Source organism: Phyllopteryx taeniolatus, chromosome 3, assembly GCF_024500385.1.
Source record: "Phyllopteryx taeniolatus isolate TA_2022b chromosome 3, UOR_Ptae_1.2, whole genome shotgun sequence".
NCBI classification, from domain to species: domain Eukaryota; kingdom Metazoa; phylum Chordata; class Actinopteri; order Syngnathiformes; family Syngnathidae; genus Phyllopteryx; species Phyllopteryx taeniolatus.
Window position 1 is genome coordinate 24,054,161 of NC_084504.1, and position 17,032 is coordinate 24,071,192.

Sequence of the window (17,032 nt, forward strand, 5' to 3'; positions counted from 1 at the left end):
TGGTTGTATGGTTAAACTCATTCACTGCCAGCCTTCTCAGTTAACATGGATATTTGACCTCTAAAGCCCTCAATGGCAGTGAATGTGGTAAAAACTTAAAGAGTATTGGACATTTTAGGATATCTTATCTTGATTATAGTGCTAAATTTTGAGATTTGGTGAGGGTGAGTGGAGGGGGGGTCATGACAAAACAACCGTGGGAACGATGGAAGGAAGGATGTTTAGGTTTCGTTCGGGTTTATATACTGTATATCATATTTGTATAATAAATTGTCTGAAGACACCAGCCATAAAGAAAACAATATTTTTTTTCAAGTTTGGCTTCAAACAGTCATGCTTGTTAGCATAGCATACACAGGAAGTAAGTTAACCTGTTTTCGGAATTTCTTTACGTGGCATTCCGCTTATCGTAGATTACAAGACTGTTCCTTCAAAGGTTTGTGCTACGACTTCCTCCATAACTTTGGTAGACAAAATGGCAGCCAATTTGGGCATCACAATAAATTTGACTGAAACATAATTGGATGGTCCAAAATGTCAGTCCTCGAACTTAACATACAGTATTGTCCCGGCGGAAGAGAGATTGATCATTACTGCAGTTGGGTTCCCCAATCATATGAAATGTTCCAGTATACACTGTATCTTCCTGTAATGGTCACTCTTTAACACCTAATTATTGAGACAAATCAGGCCCTAACAAGACAAGAAAACCTGGAAGAACTTGTTCTTGTCTTAATCTTCTCATTTCCCACCTAATTGTTGTTGACAAAGGGCAGCCACAGTAAACGCTCCCGCTCTTGTGTGCCATGTGACAATAACATCAACAACCCTCCATTCCCTTCTCCTACCTGGTGGACACTTGAACCCAGTGTAACATCCATCCATCCATTTTCTATACTGATTATCGTCACGAGGGTCGCGGGTGAGCTGAAGCCAATCTCAGCTGACTTTGGGCAAGAGGCGAGGGACACCCTGGACTGGTTGCCATTCAACTGCAGGGCAGACACAACAACCTTTCACAGAGTCTTCAATGAACCAAACATGCATAGTTTTCCGAATGTTGGGGAAGCTGGAGTACCCAAAGAAAACCAGCGCATTCGCGGGAAGAAGATGCAAACTCCCCACAGGAAGGCCAAAGCCCGGATTTGAACCCCCGACCTTGGAACTGTGAGGTGGATGTAGAAAACACTTGAAAATAAAACACTGTAATAATGTTTTTTTTTTTTTAAAGCTAAACAAACAAAAAAATAAAAGCTATGCTGGAAATAAAGGCTTTGGGACAAGTGTAAATATTTGTATTTTACCTTAAACAAATCCAAAACACCTACTTCACAAGCAACCAGTTAACAGAGTGTACATTTTTACAGAAACTATAAAGAAAATAGTAATAATAATACTATTATTAGACTTCCCTTAAAATTCTCACCTCATTTAACGATCAGCAACCAGCGCAATGGCACAATTATTCATGAGAAAGAACAACAAACAACGACAATAATCAATGATTATGTTAGCTTGGTAGCCAGTTAATTCACTCGCTAAAGGAAACAGAATTTAGTTTGATTACAGCTTAATGTCACTTCTAAGACAGATAATGGACAAATGCAAATAAAATAGATAATATGACAAATAATAATATTTAAAAAGGCTAGCTAGAAGGCAATCTAGCAAGCTAGCTATATTAGCAAGTATAGAACTACTGTAGATAGACATAGACTTCATGTCATATTTAAACTTTCAATTAGTTAAAAAAAAAATGTCAAAGATATAACTCTAAATGAAGTTTTTAGAGGAATTGGATATTTGGTTATAATATTTTTTTGCACTTTGTCATAGATTTTTTAAATGAGTTTAGAAAAATGTGAAATTAAATGATATATCCCCATGTAATCGGCTTTTTAAAGGAATTGTACCACTGGTTATGTTATAACCATCTTTTTTTGCATCTCAACATCATCACTATTACTCTGGTTAATTTCTCACCAATCTGGATCCTTTCCAGGAGACAAACTTATAAAAATATGTATTGCATTGCCATTACATTAACATTTAGGCTACTGTACAAAAAGTACAGAAAAGACCTTAATAAATTCCAAACATGAATTAATTGTGTGCTTGCATGATCATCCACATTTGGGGGACCCAATAAAAAATGTCAATTTTTGGCCATTTTGGGCTGCGACCCTCGTTTGGAACACACTTTTGCATCTGAGCACATGCAGCATGAGAGCCTATGTCATAATACTACATTTTCCCATAAATTCAAACACATCTGCCATTAATATTCAATTTTTATAGTTAATCAAGCGATGCCGATAGGCAGTTTCTAATGCCTTTTGTTCTGCAACTGCGCAAATTTCACATTTTAAAGCGCCCAAAGTGTTTTAGGTGCACAAATAGAAGCTTTAAAAATAAAAGGGAAACATTGCATTGTATCTCAACACATGAAATATGCCATTAATAAATATTCCTTATTAATTCAATCACATCATCCATTAAATTAATCTACACAGGTAAGCTAATTAATGTGGAAAGCTTTTGTCCATTAACGGCAAAGTCAAATTCAAGTTTTAAAAGGTGATTGTGTGCATGAAGGAGTTAGCAGCCTGACTTTTAAGTTCGCATAGATAGATAGATAGATAGATAGATAACGATAGAACCACTTCATTTCACAATTAAACAGTGTAATGATGCCACCTTAAATAAATCAGCCTTTTAAATGTTTTGGAACTTTGGATATACAGTATTGCTATCATCTTTTTTTACACATAGTTGGCATTTTTATAATAACGTCATCACCATTACTATAAAGGAGAGTTAGACAAACACACATGCGTATGTAATTGGTTGGCAGAAACCACAAACTATTCCTAAAACAATGGCCGAGAAAGACGCATCATCACCTACTTTTTAATCGCGATTTATCACAGTATGCAAGTTCATTGCTACCTAATGCCAAAGAAAGATATGCAGTAAGCAGCAAGGTTTTGCCTGATCCTTACGCCATTACGGACAAATGGAACCCAAATCCATGCACACGTGTACCCCCAACTCTTATCCATTCTGCAGCATACAGACTAATGTTCTGTAAGGTTTTATTAGGAAAGATTTATAACAATATATTTCTCTTGGATTACGGATGGTCTGGTGTAGTCTGGACTGCTTCCGTCAGTGCCTAATATGAAAAGTATAAAGATTAAATATGAACAATATAGCTAATATTAGATTGCAAAACAAAATCATATAACGTTAAGGGTTTTATCATTAATGTGTCGAATGCAAACACGGTTGTTGTCAGTAACGTTACACTTGTCTCGCTTAATCGCTGCGATCCAAAGCTTTCAGAGAACTTCAGGCTTCTCTAATGTACGGTAAAAGCTCTCATCAAATCTATATATTCAGCACGACACGACCATTATTATCCATCCATCCATTTTCTGAGCCGCTTCTCCTCACTAGGGTCGCGGGCGTGCTGGAACCTATCCCGGCTGTCATCGGGCAGGAGGCGGGGTACGCCACCTGGTTGCCAGCCAATCGCAGGGCACATACAAACAAACAACCATTCGCACTCACATTCACACCTACGGGCAATTTAGAGTCTCCAATTCATGCATGTTTTTAGGATTTGGGAGGAAACAGGAGTGCCCGGAGAAAACCCACGCAGGCACGGGGAGAAAATACAAACTCCACACAGGCAGGGCCGGGGATTGAACCCGGGTCCTCCGAACTGTGAGGCTGACGCGCTAACCATTCGGCAATTAATTTGTGATGTCACAGCGAACTGTCCTATAAAGGACATGTTAATTTACGTGCCTGCTTGATCCACACTCCTAACAAAAGCTGACTTGAGGGACCCATTTTGGGGCCCCGATCCTCAGTCGGGACAACCCTAGAGTGCACGAATAGAAGACAGCTTTGTTGAGGCCATGGCAGAGAAAATAAAAGAGAAACACATGTTGCTTTGCATCTCAACACACGCAGCATAAAGGTCTTTGCAATATTACTGCATTTAATTCTAAAAAAAAAAGTAATCACATGTTCCGATAAGTTATCGTGGTTATAAACAATCTAAACATGTAAGCAACTAGTTGTCCACCAATCGAGCACAATCCAAGTTTTAAATGGTGATTGTGTGCGTGAATGAGTGTTGCAGGCTGCTGTTTTTTTTTTTTTTTTTTTTTTTTTTTTTAAGTTCGCCAATGTTTCCCACACAGCAACAACTTCGAAAGAACGTGACAACCACACTGACAAAACAAACAGAAAAGACGCTATTAAAACAACAACAAAGTGCTTACTTTGCACGAAGCGTCACGGTGGAATCCTGCAAGGAACAGATGGACTTTCCCCCCCCCCCCACGACAGCACAACTTGCTCATCTACACACACGCAATTCACTCAAAGTCGTCTTCACTTGATTCAAGGAGTAGTCGCTTTTACTTCCATTCGCTTGTTTCCTGGCTGGGAGACTCCTTCTGCCCCCTTCTATCTTCTACACGTCCACACGCCCTCGTGCACGTCCACGGTGATCCGTGAGCCTCACACGACCAACCCCCTTCCCAGGACGAGCGAGACGAGCAGCCAACTGGAACCCGAGGCCATCCTCGCCAAAATGCATCCGCCTCTTTTTCAAGAGCTACGTACACACACGCGCGACATATTTGTATTTATTTTTATTGTATATATTTTTTTACATATGCAAGTCCTAAAAAGGACATAAAGGTCATTACAAGTTAATTAATTTCATTTTTTTTTTTTACACAACCAAAATTGATGAAGGGCTGGTGGGGCAAACAGGGTGATGTTATATAATTAAAATTAAATTAATAAATTACTTTCCATTTTTTTTAAAGTTTAAATTGAAATGTTAAACTCTTTTGTAATTTGTTTGAAGTCATTTGCCTAAAAATTATTTATCTCGTATACATATGCATGCATATGCAACAGATACATTATGCTATACTTAGAAAGGTAGCTAGATGAAGCCTAATTTTGCTTGTTTTCACACCTTCTAATAAGACAAAGTAAAAACAAATACAATTGGAAAATATTATATAGTACCGTGGAATTATTATAGCCCTAGTAGAAATTGATAATATCAATAATATGCTAATGTTAGCAAGGTAGCTATTTTGCTAGCGACAGGGGATGAAGCCTAATTTTGCTTGTTTTCACACCTAAAAAGACAAAGTAAAAACAAATACAAGTGGAAAATATTATATATCCATCCATCCATCCATTCATCCATTTTCTGAGCCGCTTCTCCTCACTAGGGTCGCGGGCGTGCTGGAGCCTATCCCAGCTATCATCGGGCAGGAGGCGGGGTACACCCTGAACTGGCTGCCAGCCAATCGCAGTAATATTACATAGTACCGTGGAATTATTATAGCCCTAGTAGAAATTGATAATATCAATAATATGCTAATGTTAGCAAGGTAGCTATTTTGCTAGCGACAGCGGATGAAACAGAATTTTGCGTGTTTATAACAAGTCACAGATACATTATGCTATACTTAGCAAGGTAACTAGATGAAGCCTAATTTTCCCTGTTTTAAAACCTAATAAGACAAAGTAAAAAGAAATACAAGTGAAAAATATTATATAGTACCGTGGAATTATTATAGCTCTAGTAGAAATTGATAATATCAATAATATGCTAATGTTAGCAAGGTAGCTATTTTGCTAGGGACAGCGGATGAAACAGAATTTTGCGTGTTTATGACAAGCAACAGATACATTATGCTATACTTAGCAATGTAGCTAGATGAAGCCTAATTTTGCTTGTTTTAAAACCTAATAAGACAAAGTAAAAACAAGTACAAATGGAAAATATTATATAGTACCGTGGAATTATTATAGCCCGAGTAGACATTGATATCAATAATATGCTAATGTTAGCAAGGTAGCTATTTCGCTAGCGACAGCGGATGAAACAGAATTTTGCTTGTTTATAAGATAATTTCATGGGGTAATTACAAGGCAATAATACTACATAGTATAATTATTATACCCATAGTAGATATTGATATCGATAATATATGCTAATACTACCATCGACATCAATAGCTCGATGAAACAGAATTTGGGTTGTTTGGAACATAATTTTATCACTAATAAAAGGGACAATAACTACAATTAGATAATATGATTAACAGTATTAGAATTATTATAGTGATAGTAGATATCAATAATATATGCTGATGATAGTAAGCTAGCTAGATGAGCTGGCCATCTAGGATAGATAGATAGATAGATAGATAGATAGATAGATAGATAGATAGATAGATAGATAGATAGATAGATAGATAGATAGATAGATAGAAAGATAGATAGAGACAGACAGACAGACAGACATGCAGACAGACAGACAGACAGACAGACTGATCGATCGATCGATCAATAGATGTCTTTTTGTAGCCTAACTGTTTCCCCATGAAAATGAGATTCATTCATCACAGCTACAAGAGGTTTTGCCTCTTTTGAGGCTCACGTGAAACTTCTACAGCACCAGTGTACGCTGTGAGAGGCTCGCCCGGAATTTCAGCTGTCAACGGACAAAACAAGCCCCCGCCCAAAGCCAGCCCACCCCCCACTCTGGTCCCCCTGGTGACCCAAAAGCCATCAATTAGCGAGGAAGGGCCTGCTTTGACAAAAAAAAAAAAAAAAAAAAAAGAAACTTGAATGTGAAAACCATAAATTTGAATTGAAAAACAAACACACTGAAAAAAAATATGAGTATGAAGGGAGGATCTCAAGAATGATGTTGAAAACATATAATATATATTTTAAAAAATGTCCAAATAAAGTTATTGTATTTTTCTCATGTCTGTCATTTAATTGAAATCTTTTTCAGTGCGAAGACTTTTTCTACTTTGGTAGGTGGGGCGTTGGTTCAATTAGTTCCTTTGTTATAGAATAGTAATTCCTGTGATTGTGTGCTCCCAGTGATCATGTGGCCTCTTATTGTATTAAATGTGACAGGGGAACAATGCATCTGTCCCAGTGGACTGATGCAGGACAAGCTCCATCCTCGGTGGAATATGTGGAGACAACACAAAAATTCTATCATGGCTCAAATGGTAAAGAAAGAAACGAAATCAATCAAAAATGAAGAAAAAACCCACAGGGACAGTATTAGACAATGGTATCATTCCATCGTGATTCAAATGACAATAAAAATACTAGTAGGTAAAAGTGATGTTTGCAAAAATTTTGCACAAAAATAAAAATATCTAGAATTTTCTCGAAGTCCAGGCTGCATTAAGCAATGTAATCAACTGAGCCTTTTTTGTTGTTTAAGATATATGCTTTGTGGAGCTTTAATGTTTATGAAAACCTTACCATTTGCTGTCTTTTAAAGGAATTCAAAAATAAAGGCACATGCTGACATTGTTTCTTTCATTATATTGTTTGGACCATATTCCAGTAAATTGGATTTGTTTCCCCCTGAATAATGTTGCACATAACATGTTTGCTCCTCTGTGTATTTGTGTTCTCAGTGTAATGGGAGAGTGGCCTTTGTGTCATCCCCTTCAAGTCCCCTGTAATGTATTTAGGTTTCTTCCAATCACGAGCGTGACGCTTCACTGTGATGTGCTGCCTATTGGATTAGAACCAGGTGAAGGAGATGGCTGCAGGGGGCCACACAAACACAGACATGCCTGTTCTTTCATCTATTTGTGGACCTTCATTGTTATAACACATTCTCTGTCCCCTTTACCCCAGTTTTGACCATCACGAGTAAACATCCAGTGCCCTGCAATTGCAATCGTTTTTTCTCCCGGTGCTCTGGCTTCCTTCCACATTCCAAATTCATGCATGTTAGGTTCACTGAAAACTCTAAATTGTGCAAAGGTGTGAATTTAAATGTGAATAATCGTGCCCCGCCATTATCTTTCTTGATAATACAGTGGTACCAAAGCTGAAGACCAAATCTGGAATTTGACCAAAATATAGGACTTCCAAAGTCACGCAAAATGTAGAGTTCGGACTTCTGTCAGGTATGACATCTACATAGCTCACGAGACTTTAGTTCAGCGAGCATCACAGGACGTGTTGCCACTGTGTTCTATTATTTTTCAATGTCACTATCAACAGTGGTTTACTTTACTTCAAACACAATCATGACAAAAACATCAGACAAAAGCAATAAGCAGTTTTCATTGTATGTAACCTACTTAAGTCGATGGTTCCATCTCCCTATAGGATCCAAAACCAAGTCCATCATACTAAAAAACAGAATATTAACCTTCACTAACGAATGTCTATGTTAAGCGGTAAAACAAAACAAAAAATACATTTATAAGATATTGCTGAAAAGCTGTGTCTGGAGAATATGCCTCTGAACCATAATCCGTGATAACAAATCAGTGCCCTACCATGAAGGTGACAGCAGGAGGGAGTTGGGATGGACAGCAGGGGCAAGTGACGAGGAAATTGATACCAATTGGCGAGATGACACCAAACAAGTAAGAACCACAGAGTGTCAGCATGAGAGCCCTGCTATGTGCAAAACAACACAATTAAGTGGGAGGCTTAAACGGAATCAGTGGAAGCGTCATGCAAATTATGTTTTTTTTTTCCTTCCCCCTGCCAGTGACTGCCATAATGTCGGTTGCCATCACAGAATACAAATCAGGGACTTATACCTGATGAAAAGCTGGGTGAGTGAAAGGAGTGCATAGTAAAGACATGATAGAGGAGATGATTGGAAAAACCAATGACACGGTTCCGTTTAGGTAGAGAACTTAATTTAAGGGTTAGGGTTAGGTTGCTTCTTTGTTTTACTTGATGATGCCTCATGTCTTATTGCACGGTGTAGATTTTTATGGGCAATTTTAGTTAGTTGTCCTCAAGTACCATTTCACAAACAGTATTTATGACAAAATGTAGTATGTCCAGTGCATTGTGTCCATATTTGTGGAGTGTGCTATTTAAAGCACCTATTAAGTGAATACTGTACAGAGATTTGTTTCCAAAGCATAAACAGGATAAACGTGTGAAGATCATTATTGAAAACACGCAAAGACTGAGAACTACGTATGGAGTGCTGAATTGTGGAGATAAAGCTTTAAATTGGTTTTGACAGTTGACAGTTAAGTTGGGTGTGGTTTCAGTGCCTTCAGTGGACATGCCCACAGCGTGTGAGTGTGGAGACAAAAGCTTTATTTTTCAGGATTTTGAAGCCTCATTTTATCTACTCATCGATTTCTTTAATCATACAAATTTGGCAGGGTTGTGAATAATGATCTTTTCTGAGGTGTGTCAAATTTATAAGACATTTAGTTTCACTAAATTGGAGGGACTTTATCCATAATGGGTACAGTAACACTAATGTTACCAGAAAATAGCCTAGTTCATTCTTGGTACAGTTAGGTCCAGAAGTATTTGGACAAGGGAATGGACTGGAACTATCTTTTTTGAGTCACTTTTGACCCCAATTTCTGTGGCACGGCACGGGTGAGTTTTCAACTTTCCCAGTTGTCCTTGGATGAGAGGCTGAGAACACCCTGGACCCTGAACCAGTCAATCGCAGGGCTCATATTAGGCCATTTTCCACCACAGGAACTTTCCTTCTTACTCCGGTCTTTAAAATACCCCACCTAGTTTCCACCTAGAACTACCTGGGTACAAAGGTTCCTTGAGCATCCAATTTAGGTCTTCCTTGCCAGTCCCCTTATTGCAGTTACTTTATGGTGGTGTACAAGTGTAAACTCCTAAAAATACAGTTATTGTTCAAAAAACAGGTAACAAAATGTGCTTGTGCTTAGGCAGGCTACAGACGGTATGTTATCTGAACCAACAGGCTGGGCAACATTGCCCAAATTTTTCCTACTGCGATACTGTTGCGGCCTGAAGTTCATTAATGAATAGGCAAAACCTCTATGCTCATTTAGTTCCCCCTTGTCAGTGTCATCAAGGCTCAAATGATGTGCTGCAGGATTCACAATTATTTCCAAGAGGCTGCTGCCTGGTGTCTCTAAATGCATCGGACATGCATGTTATGTGTCTGTAAAGTGGCCGAGGTTGAGCTAACTGTGGTTCCGCCATCATGACATCATACCCCTGAGGCCTCTCATTTGTTTGGAGAAGACAAATGCAGCTGGAGGTCTTTTCATGAACGGAACAAAGGACAGGACCCAAAATGCACGACTCCAATTCAAAAGGACAGTTTCAAAAAGAGAGGTTTAATAAACTGGCAGAGGTCGGTACACAGGCAGGGAATCCGCAAAGGCAACAGTATCCAAAAAAACGTGATGCAAAAAGGCAAGGTCAATTATCAGAACAGAGTCTAGGCTTACAATGAGTCAGTGACGTGGAAAAAAGGAATGCTGGAACGTGACAACAAGGTACAACAAACTGGCGACCAGAAAGAATGAGACAGGAGGTTAAATGCATGGGGTAATTAGGGTAAACGTGGCACAGGTGGGGAAGATGCTCTCAGGAGCGGGTGTGTACGAGACAGGGGGAAGACAACAACCATAACACACACCCATGACAGGTCTGTTGTTTGTTCATCCATCCAACATGCTGCAAGCCTCCACATTCAAACACACTCCCTGCAATGTAAGTACTGGTAACCCTTGGTTTCACACGAGCAAGTACAGTTGAACCTCCAAAGTTCTCCACCTAATGCATGATCTACTACGCTGGTTGAAGATTCAGGACCACTTTCAAGCAGACTACACTATCTGAAATATTAGAGGCACTATCATGCAGAAATATCCACATCCACAAGGCTGTTCTCATGTCAAAGCCTAAAGGGTAAGCAGAGCTGCATCATTATTTTTTATTTTTTTAAGTGGCTGGTGATGTGTCCATGCGCCACATACACATACCGCTGCTTTGACTAGTGAAAATTAATTTGTCTTTGCTCAGCCTGGGGTCTGCTTTTGTCGCAACAATCAGAAAAGAAGCTCAAAAAATCTGTACTCACTATTGGGCCAGCAGTTAATGGAGCAGGGTATACAGGTGCTTACTTCCATTAGATAGGGCCAGCCCCTAAAAATGGGCTAATTTCAGCGAGACCACAAATACAGTGTCAAATATACTATAATTCTTGATCTGCGTTGTATTTTGATGAAAGCATTTCACATCACATGTAATAAAAATACCTGGGAACATCCTTTAAGTAACATTCAACATGACCTGCTACACAAGTTTAAAGAGAGGTTAACCACCGGACAATAAAACTGGAGTAACACTACTCACCCTCTGAGGATGCCCGACAGGCACTTCAAGAGAAAAATTCCATAATTATTTTCATGCAAGTCATTAGCCATTTATGCTTCTAGCTGAATCCTATTTACCGTACCTTAGCATTTGTTTGATAACAATGTCAATTATGAATTAATTTTCTTGCTAATCTTGTACTGGTCAGTCAGACCCTTTCCTGTGTTGCAGTAAGTTCCATTACCCAATTATCGCCATACACTTTCCTCTTGTCCATCACTAGAGGTTCTATTGTAGCTTCACCACAGGTTGATTTGGTAGCCCTACTGCACGCATGCACACAAGCGACTCCACCATTACATCCCTTTAAAATTCATCAGGGGAAAAACAAAACACAAGTCAGTCGGCCTTAATGCCCCTAAATTGCGTCAATCAGCACACAGTTACCAAACCCGCATGTCTATAAAAATGATTATGGAGGCTATGGAACATTTTGATAAGCAGGTTGCTAATTTTAAGAGATTTGCGGTCACCTAGGTAACTAGAACAAAAGAGTGTTAGGGAGGCAAATTATCTTGTCAGGACTGGCAAAATGATAGTGAACTCTCAACACCGAGGCGGCTCACTTATGAAGCATCAGGACACAAACAGCGCAGGCTAAACAATGTATGGCGTGTGCAACATTTATTATGGATTATATTTTCCCCGCAGATAAAAAAAAAAAAAAAGTCGTGTTGTATAAAACCGAAGTGAGAAATCCCCTCTACTCAACTCAATGACTCGAACGCTTCATTTTGCAAACTAAGACACCATAAGTATACTCATATTTCAGGGATTGAACTTTTTAACGCTACTTAAATCAAAATGAAATAGTTAAGTTTCCCCATCCAAATTGACTTTAGGAATGAGACAACAATTTGATATTTGTAATTTGCTGATATATTGAGTATTCTGTATTGGAACAAAATAGTTTTGATATGTAATGTTTAAATTTGAAATTGATTTAGAGAATGGCAGATAATTGTCATAATGCTGAGTAATTACACTTAGTACTATTTTGATGTGTTCTAATAATGTTGTACAATTTAGCACGGAAAAACATAGAGGTATACCTGGAGTGTCACTTCAGTACCAAAATAAAAATGATGACTAAGCCTGTATTCTAAATGCAGACCTTCTGATTTAGGCTCACATTAGACTTTGAACAAAATGTGTGGACAATTTATTTTATTTAGAAAAAGGGAACAGTTTATTTCAATAAATGCAACTTTATTATTGTTGTAACTAATCAGCTCAACATTGGAGTTCTTGTGTTTATGCTTATAACACTCCACTCAATTCCTTCTGAACCTAAAGTATCGCCCACCCACGAGTGGGTTACGCTAGCTACCATACACTTTGACACCTGATGATCTCAGCAACCAGGAAATTCCATCCAGAAGACCCGACAGGGATTCTGCAACTGTATCCTGCACCTGTTTCAAAACAAAGAAAGACAGGTTCCTCAAAGGCACTTCGACAGCAGCCAGGAAGCAGACTAGCATTTGGTCGGCAGCGGGCATTGAGCCGACTTGTCCTTAAAGATGAGCTACTGCCGATCCATTCATCCATCCATCCATTCTCTTTACCGCTTATCCTCACTAGGGTCGCGGGCGTGCTGGAGCCTATCCCAGCTATCTTCGGGCGGGAGGCGGGGTACACGCTGAACCGGTCGCGAGCCAATCGCAGGGCACATGGAAACAAACAACCATTGGCACTCACATTCACACCTACGGGCAATTTAGAGTCTTCAATCAGCCTACCATTCCGGAGGAAACCGGAATGCCCGGAGAAAATCCACATGCAAATTCCACACAGGGCCGATTCGAACCCAGTTCCCCAGAACTGTGAGGCAGATGTGCTAACCAGTCGTCCACCGCTGGAGTCATTCATTTATTAAATTACCAAGTATAATAATTACCATCCAGGGATTAGGCAACTGGGGCAGGCTGAGTCTCTTTGCCATCTCAACACAGGGGGTTCGATGCCTGGTTCCCATGCTGGTGGTTCTGACTGCTTTACTTTCCTCTCTGGAGACGCACGAGAGCACCAGTAGGGGTCTGGATTTGGAGCTCAGCACGGCCCTGATCTGAGACCCCTCAGTCTCTCCTTCACCTGTTCAATAAGCATAGAAATAGCATGTTAATGCTGGAGAACTGACGCTGAACTGAAAGGCCGTAGAATTAAGTATAATGTAGAATTTGAGGATTGGATAATTAAAAAATAATTTATACACAATGCCTGGATTATTTTTTTGATTTTGAATTCATCTGAATCAAGAAAGATCTTGCCCTGTTTTTACAGTATGTCCAGTATTTATCATTAGCATTACTCAAAAGCTAACATGCTAACAGTAGGTTTATTAAAATATAGCAAAATGCTAACCTGATTACAGAAAACAAATGTATGAGCTGAAATTTTTTTTAATGGTTGGTTAATAATAACAAATAATAAATGAGAATAACAAATGTGAAAATGCTCTTGCAGTGTTTCCCAACCTTTTTTGAGCCAAGAAACACATTTTACACTCGGAAACTCACGTCACACCACTAAACAAAAATCCCACAAAAGGTATATGCTGTTCACTTAAATAATGATGAAATATGCTTGTAGTGGAAGACAAATTGCAATAGCATAGATCATTTTATTGTGTTTATGTATTATTATTATTATGTATTGTTTGTAGTAAATGAATTGTAATACATTTTGGGCCAGTTAAGTGGGATTGGCTAACTTCCCCACTCAATGGTCTCCCACCTCTCCCCGGTTCGGCGTTGGCTACATAGATGACCCCTTCCACGACCTGGCACACCTGCTGCACCTGAGGGGCCGGCCTGTAGACTGGGTGCCCCGAGTCATCGCTTCCTACTAGACTGAAGAGTTTATCACTCATGTACTGGTTCTTTTCTTTGGCACGGTCCCTCTCTGCCCTGCACATAAACATCTTAATGAGACAACCACCAAATTGCTGAATCTAGAATACTGTACATACTATTCAGGGTACGGAGCACTTACTTGTTAGTCGAGTAAAGAGTAAAGATGTTGAATTTGTGTTGGTTGTTGAACATGTAACTGATGCCAGACCCGATCACTGAAGGTCCTGAAGGATGAAGTTGGAGAAAGTGGAATGACACTTAAAAGAAAAAAAAAAAACCAAGACTGCCACCTATTGATGGACAAAATATCTTGTAAAGCACAGTGCAAGGCTGCCAGCTTTATTGTAGTGAGGTTCAGTGATTCTGTAAATAAGTGTGGTTGGAGTACTACAAAGCCTGTACAACCACTTTCTGTGTTTGTCTTTGTTTGACACTAATAATGCAACACACCTATTTAAAAAAAAAACAAAAAAAAACGGGAATTTATATTCACATAGAAAACGTTAGACATCACTAACAGGGATTGTTTATTAACATATTGATAACCTATATCTAACGTAACCACAACATTAGGAAAAATATTGCTTTATCTCTTCATATCCATGGTTGTAAACAGAGGCATACATAAGACTTTCTCGGAATTTTCTCCTCAGTCCTTTGGAGGAGGACTTACAAAGACGATGCACATCTGCGATGGTTAGTTTGGGCAAATCTTGTAAACAAAGGCTATAGAATAGCGCAACAAAGAAAGGCAGAGACGTATTTTGGCAACGCGGGAGATTATGAGCAAAGACCCCCTTGACGCTCACCCAAAAAAGATTTTAATTTCCTACAGATGCCGCAAGATGGCATGGCACTTTTTTCAATTGGCAGAGTGTATGGGCTGACTAAATGAAGCTCCTCCCATCACCTCACGTAGTTCCGTGGCCACAAGATGACGCCAAGTCAAAATTTTTAGATTTGACATTGCTGTGTCCAGGGCATTAAAAAAAGGAAATCAAAAGTTGTTCATTGAATAATGGTGAATAGTTCACGCCGCCCCCCCCCCCCCCCCCCCCCAAAAAAAAACAGCAAAGATAGGCCAGGGTTCACTGTGCTGTCAAAAATGAACAAAAGTGACTATGAAAAAAAAGGTCTGGTGCCTCACCATTGACCTGACTGTTTGGGATGACTGACACCGGTAGAACATCAGAGGCGTGCATGAGCCTGGTGACTATAGAGACATCCAACTGCTCCATGCCGGGCCCGAACATAGCGTAGCGCGGCTCAGCTGAGGCCACCAGAGACTGCAGGAACGCCGTCAATACTCGATACGGTGGCCACGAAGGAAGCCATCTCTTTCTGCATGACGGGCATCCTTTCAGATACCTGCGGGAAAACAATAGTCATTGAATTGTCTCAAAATGAAGTATCAGTCTATTTAAAAGTCACCAACTCTGCCATGTAGTCGACTTTTGATTCCGTCCTCTCGTAATCGCCCTCTTCTGCATCGTCACCCATGACCAGGGCCTCCGGTGCCTCCAATTGTGGCATCGATAAGTGATCGATGGAGGACCAGTGAGGCGTGTCCCTGAGGAGAAAGAACCTCCACAGCAGCGGATCTCGGACCAAGGCCCTCCAGTAGCGGCTGGTTGCTCCCAGGCGACAGATGTCCACAGATGACAACAAGGTCATGATGCGGAACTGCACATCCACCTTCAGAATGGAACTATTGTTATTACTTCTAGTTGAAATCCATAGTTTCTTTATCCGTGCATTTTTAGATGCTTATTTATCTATACATCCATCCTTTGTTTTCTAAAGCACTTCCCTCTTTTCCTAATTAGGGTCAAGGGTGAACTGGAGCGTATCGCAGCTGAATTTGGGTTACTGGTCACCAGTGAATAGCAGGGCACATTTAGACAACTATTTAAACCCACATTTGAATGGTTGGGTAATTTAGGGAAAATTACAAATAAACTTGAAGAATTATTGAATAACTGGGGATAAACCCCAGAGCAATGTTTTGGGTTTGGTCTTCTTTCCAGAGCAATTGTTACATGTTGTTTCTCCTTGTTCACAATGACTTTGCCTGATTTGGGCTTTCAGATTTTTAAAAGTGTACCGTTCAGTCCAGTATGTCGAAATGGCACTCCTTGATGCTATTGGTTTGTTTTCTGTCTTTTACTGTCCATCTCATTCCTCCAATTTTCCTCTTAATTCTGTAGAACCATGGTCCCACTGCTTTTTCTCATCAATTTCTGCTTACTTACTTAATACTCCTGTCTTATTCAGTGTCGTGACACTGACACACAAATCATTTTTTATGGAAATTTGGTAGCCTTTTCATCAGCCGTTATTTTCCTTGATTCCAACATGGTCCGGCAGCCGCAGCAACACAACTGTCAAACCCATAATTTGTCCATCCATCTCTCCATTTTCTAAACTGCTTATCCTCACTAGAGACGCAAAATATGTTGAATATCTGGTACCATGTCCGGCCTGCTCGGACTACATTGTGACTTTTTATTTTTGTTTGTTTTACTTGAATCTAAACATTGTAAAACCAACGACTATTGCTATAAAATTAACCGGTCACGTGGAGATTGGCGAAAAATACCAGTTGCTTTTTTGCCCCTATTTTATTGACTTACACGCAAAGTACATTTTCGTCAAACAAGTTCCCCTCATTTGTGACTTTTATTTATAAACGGACAACCATTTCAAATGAGAATCCAATGTCACATCAGATGTCAAAACTCACCGGTAAACAATCCAAAAAACCGGGTTCTTGCTCGCCGTGATCCACAACCACATCTCTCACACCGGAAGGCCAATAACTCTCTTTTAAGCGCCTCAGGCTTCGAATAACAACAGATTCGCTACGGCGTTTGGTGTTCCCTGCCATGACTAGTGATGTTAAAAGGTTTACATGTGGAAATAATTGAGTTGAACTGCTGACGTGCCGG

At 39.6% G+C, this 17,032-nt stretch overlaps 2 protein-coding genes across 7 annotated transcripts in view; both read right to left on the reverse strand.

Moving 5' to 3' along the window:
• The window catches only part of ghra (growth hormone receptor a), a 33,445-nt gene extending 24,966 nt beyond the window's left edge, over nucleotides 1-8,479 (reverse strand). The window contains exons 1-2 of one of the 5 annotated variants that reach the window (XM_061767784.1): nucleotides 8,376-8,479; nucleotides 849-992 (exon numbers count right to left, since the gene is read on the reverse strand). In XM_061767784.1, the coding sequence (XP_061623768.1) occupies nucleotides 849-889 (41 nt within the window). In that variant the 5' untranslated portion in view covers nucleotides 890-992; nucleotides 8,376-8,479. Of the gene's footprint in view, nucleotides 1-848; nucleotides 993-1,078; nucleotides 1,098-4,295; nucleotides 4,592-8,375 lie in introns of those variants that run through there. The other 4 variants (XM_061767782.1, XM_061767783.1, XM_061767785.1 and 1 more) reach the window with 4 other exon arrangements.
• A 1,684-nt stretch (nucleotides 8,480-10,163) lies between these two features.
• Nucleotides 10,164-16,980, reverse strand: fbxo4 (F-box protein 4). 2 transcript variants are annotated; one of them, XM_061767795.1, is made up of 7 exons: nucleotides 16,828-16,980; nucleotides 15,520-15,779; nucleotides 15,232-15,452; nucleotides 14,224-14,308; nucleotides 13,966-14,138; nucleotides 13,130-13,323; nucleotides 10,164-12,644 (listed from the first exon to the last, which is right to left on the reverse strand). In XM_061767795.1, exons 1-7 carry the CDS (start codon nucleotides 16,969-16,971, stop codon nucleotides 12,552-12,554), a joined length of 1,170 nt encoding a protein of 389 aa, XP_061623779.1. In that variant the 5' UTR covers nucleotides 16,972-16,980; the 3' UTR covers nucleotides 10,164-12,551. The 2 variants fall into 2 exon arrangements, with proteins under 2 accessions (XP_061623779.1, XP_061623778.1); XM_061767794.1 differs by having other exon boundaries at nucleotides 13,912-14,138.
• Nucleotides 16,981-17,032: the final 52 nt, after the last annotated feature.